General features: G+C 30.4%; 1 protein-coding gene across 1 annotated transcript; it reads right to left on the reverse strand.

The window, feature by feature from the left end:
• Nucleotides 1–523: 523 nt before the first annotated feature.
• On the reverse strand, nt 524–901 carry LOC149208348 (auxin-responsive protein SAUR71-like). Its single transcript, XM_089398308.1, has one exon. The coding sequence runs from the start codon at nt 899–901 to the stop codon at nt 524–526; it is 378 nt and encodes a 125-aa protein (XP_089254434.1).
• Nucleotides 902–4042: the final 3141 nt, after the last annotated feature.

The raw sequence follows: 4042 nt of genomic DNA on the forward strand, positions 1-4042 counted from the left end.
AGATTAAAAAAATTGTTTACATTAATGAACAGAGTCATTTCTACTATATTAAACTTATTTGTTGCAGATTTTGGGAATATCTTGGAATGGGTTAAAATTGTAAAGAACATATTAAAAAAGCTGTTTACATTAATGGACAGTGTCATTTTTAATTTATTAACATTATTTTGGTTGCAGATTTTGGGAATATCTTAGAATCTGATAGTGGGAAAAAGGAGACATCAAACATATGACCACTTTTCTAAGCTCACAGATATTCTCAAAATTTACAATCGACATAAAAATACCATATCTTAAAAAAAAAAAAAAAGAGAAAGACTACATTTCTGAATTGAGGATTCTGTGAGTAAAATTACAACTGTGAAGCAATTTCCAACACCTTACATACAAGATCATCTCCACAAGAATCTACAAACCCTAAATATAATTATCTTTAATATCTATCACATGCAGTTAGAACAACTTAGAAAGCTATGTATGTAAGATCAACCGGGGAGTCCACAGCAGGAATTCATTTCTGATTCTAATGACCCTGCAGCATCAACAGGATCCTGTGGAAAAACGCCACTTGACATGGCAATGCGAGAGGCCCTTCATTCTGGAATCCATACTCTTTCTCTGCCTCCTCCAGCAGTACTTTAAAGAGGGGGTGATTAACAGACTCTGTTTTAATCACGAAGCGCTGGCGTTCCTTCCCCACGCACACCACAAGGTGTCCGCGTGGAGGAATCGGAGATGCCTTGCTGTTGTCCCTCTCATTGTCCAAGCTGGCAGGTGAGTCGGCGGGGCACCATGATGACATGGAATTTCTCTTCTTCGAAGCAACGAATGCAGGCAGGGAACATCCATGATGAATACCCTGTCCCAGTCTTCTGTTTCTCCATGATGCTAACAGTTGCATGATGTGGGTACCGCTCCTACAAAAAAAAGGGATTAGTCTGCAAAGACAATATACCGAAGTGGTGAGTCATCTTTAAATGTTAGATTAGCTGTTTGATTATTGCTAGACAACAAAACTCTTCGCTTTTTCACTATAAATCCGTTGGATTTTACAATTGAGATTGTCGATTTCTTTGGTGTGAAAAAACGCGAGTATTATAAATGAATAACCAGTATATTGGTTTACGTGATTTTTATAAGTGGATGTGGTAAATTTGTTTGTAATACTGGAATTTAGTAATTTTTTTATAAAAAATGGGCTGGAAAATGTTTGAATCATTTTTTGAGATTGGAAATGGATTTAGCACCATCAAAATTCTGGAGCACTAAAAATGTTGAAACTTGATAACTGTAACCTAGATTTACAAAAAATTCTGCTAGATTTTTTTAAAATCATACCAAAATTCCTCTTTAAACTACTATAAAAAAATAAGTCATCTAAATTCCAAATCCCAAACATTCAATAAATAATAAATAAAACTAATTAATAATTTTATTAATATTAATTAAATATGAAATCATAAACCTAAATTTTAATATATAAATATTTCATGATATAAAAAAAAAAATTAAAATAATTAGTTTATCAATTATCATAAACAAATATCACATAAAAAGTTATTGTATTTTTCTAAAGAGAATATAAACCAATATCACATAAAAGATTGTATTTTTTTAAACATGTACTATGAAAGTATATCACATAAAAGATTGTATTTTTTTAAACATGTACTATGAAAGTAAGTTGAGAATATGATATATATTTTTCAATAAAGTTTTGTTCTGTGCTTAAGTCTACTTTGATTTTGAACCAGTATTATTTCTTTGTACTTTGATTTTGAATGAGTATTATTTCTTTGTTGTTGACTCTATTGGAAGGTAAATATGTTACTCTCACATAATCATCCCACATTAAATTAATGTGAAAAACATAATCATCCCACATTAAATTAATGTGAAAAATAAAATTAGGATAATAGGTGACAGAAATATTAAAAAATACCTTTTCATTTATTAAACATATCCACTCTAAATTTAATATAAGAAAAAGATTTATAAGAAAAAGATTTAAGCATTTCAAGGAATTTTTCCTTGCCAATCTAACTTATCCCCTTTAAGTTATAAAATACAAAATATTAAAAATATTTTTAATAAGTTATAAACTACAAAATATTAAAAATATTTTATTAAAAATATTTTATTAAAAATATTTTATTAAAAATTGTATAAGCAAAAATTATTAATCAAAAAATATTTTTAAATTTTTAAAAATAAAAAATTAATATTATATAATTAAATTTTTTATAAAATATATTTATCTTATAACGAATCAACTTTACGGATATTTTTGTTTTTAATTTTAAATAATTTAAACCAGTTTTCACATTTTGAACTTTAAAGATATCTTTTTCTTTATTTTTTTAAATTTTAAATAATTTAAACCTATTTTCACATTTTTGAATTTCTTTTTAATGAGGATTGTAAAACCCTTGTATGATACTATAAGCAATGAACTTTATACATATGAATTAATGTTATATTGTTATGGATTTTATTTTTTTTTGTATCTAATGGATACAGGCAAAATATACTTTGGTTTCTTAAATCTACCTTAAACAAAAATGCAAATTATTTAAATTTTAAATATTGAAAATATAACATCCAAATAATTAACTTAAAAAAAATATTACAAAATAATAAAAAAATAAGAAATAATACCACATTTAAATAAATGAAATAAATTAGAATCACAAAACCATACTTATCCCACAACCACCACCCAACTTTATAGGAATACCACTCCCTTAATTCTAATCATTCTTGATCTGGATATCACTCTGTCATTTCTGTTTCAAAGCATTCATGACCTATTTAACAATCTGGACAGACAGTGCAAAATATATGATAGTCACAAAATAATAAGAAAAAACATAACAATCAAGCCACATACATGCAAGAAAAATGACAGTTACAAAAAGATAAGAACCCTGTTGTTGAGTTGCACCCAGTGATAAAACAATGAGTTTACCTAGGTCAGAAAGAGATATGTACGAAAATATAGTTAAACCGATTGACTAAGTCTGCATCCTGTGGCCCATGGGGCTTTGGATTGATGGTGAATGGGTGCTCCGTTAAGGCACTCTTTGTGATATGTCACCGATTCAAATCCCCTGTGGGTACTTAGGTTAATCTTAACTACAAAAAAAAAATCTGCATCCTCTGAAAAAAGATATAACCATACCAAGATTTTATTAATAAAAAAAACTCAGAACTTTGATAGTTTTCAATAGAAATGAACGAGCTACTTTCTGAAGAAGCCCTTCACCTGAAAGCAATCCTGCCTTTCACACCGGATTCACCTGAAAGCAATCCTGCCTTTCACACCGGATCCTTGCCTGCAAACTTGGCAACAACAAACAGACCCAAAAAAATCGCCTCAGTAATACAACATATATAGCCTTCCAAGCAGATCAAAACCGGTCTTGACAGTATAATAAGAAAAAAATTGAAGTTGTATAAGAGACATGAAATAACTTCAAACTTGCTTCTCAGTACTCTCTGTGCAGGTTGTGTTGGGAGGAAGGCTGGCAGGAATTTTATAATGAGAAGCAAGAAGATCCATTAATCACTTTACAGTCAGCAATCTTTGTGGATAGCGCATTATCTGTGAAGGCCAACCTTATAGGCATGGCTAGTTGATAACCTCTAAAGATGGAAAAAGATTTGATACCAAAAATCCATGGACTTACCATAAAAACATTTATCAATCCAGCCAATTCAACCCAACTGAACTAATTACTCTATAATAGTATCATCAAATTTTCACCAAATTAACAAAACTCCAACACTGATTCAGTAACTATCACCTCACCTCACAGTGATTCAACCTGAGATGAAAATTTGGACCTTGTGATACGCACGAGGAAAGGGTAGCATTGGAAAAGGTGGGAGTGCACTATGTTGGCGAAATTCCAACCGGCTACCTCTCCAGGGAGCCAGAAACATGATTGTGGGCATGAAGGCTGCTCATTTCCGGATTCGATAACTTTGGGAATCACTCAGAATACACGTTACAGTGTGGGGTTTGATGAAGCGTTGTGTT

Source organism: Pinus tabuliformis, chromosome 1_2, assembly GCF_031772625.1.
Source record: "Pinus tabuliformis cultivar Carrire ecotype Pingquan chromosome 1_2, CPIR1, whole genome shotgun sequence".
NCBI lineage: Eukaryota > Viridiplantae > Streptophyta > Pinopsida > Pinales > Pinaceae > Pinus > Pinus tabuliformis.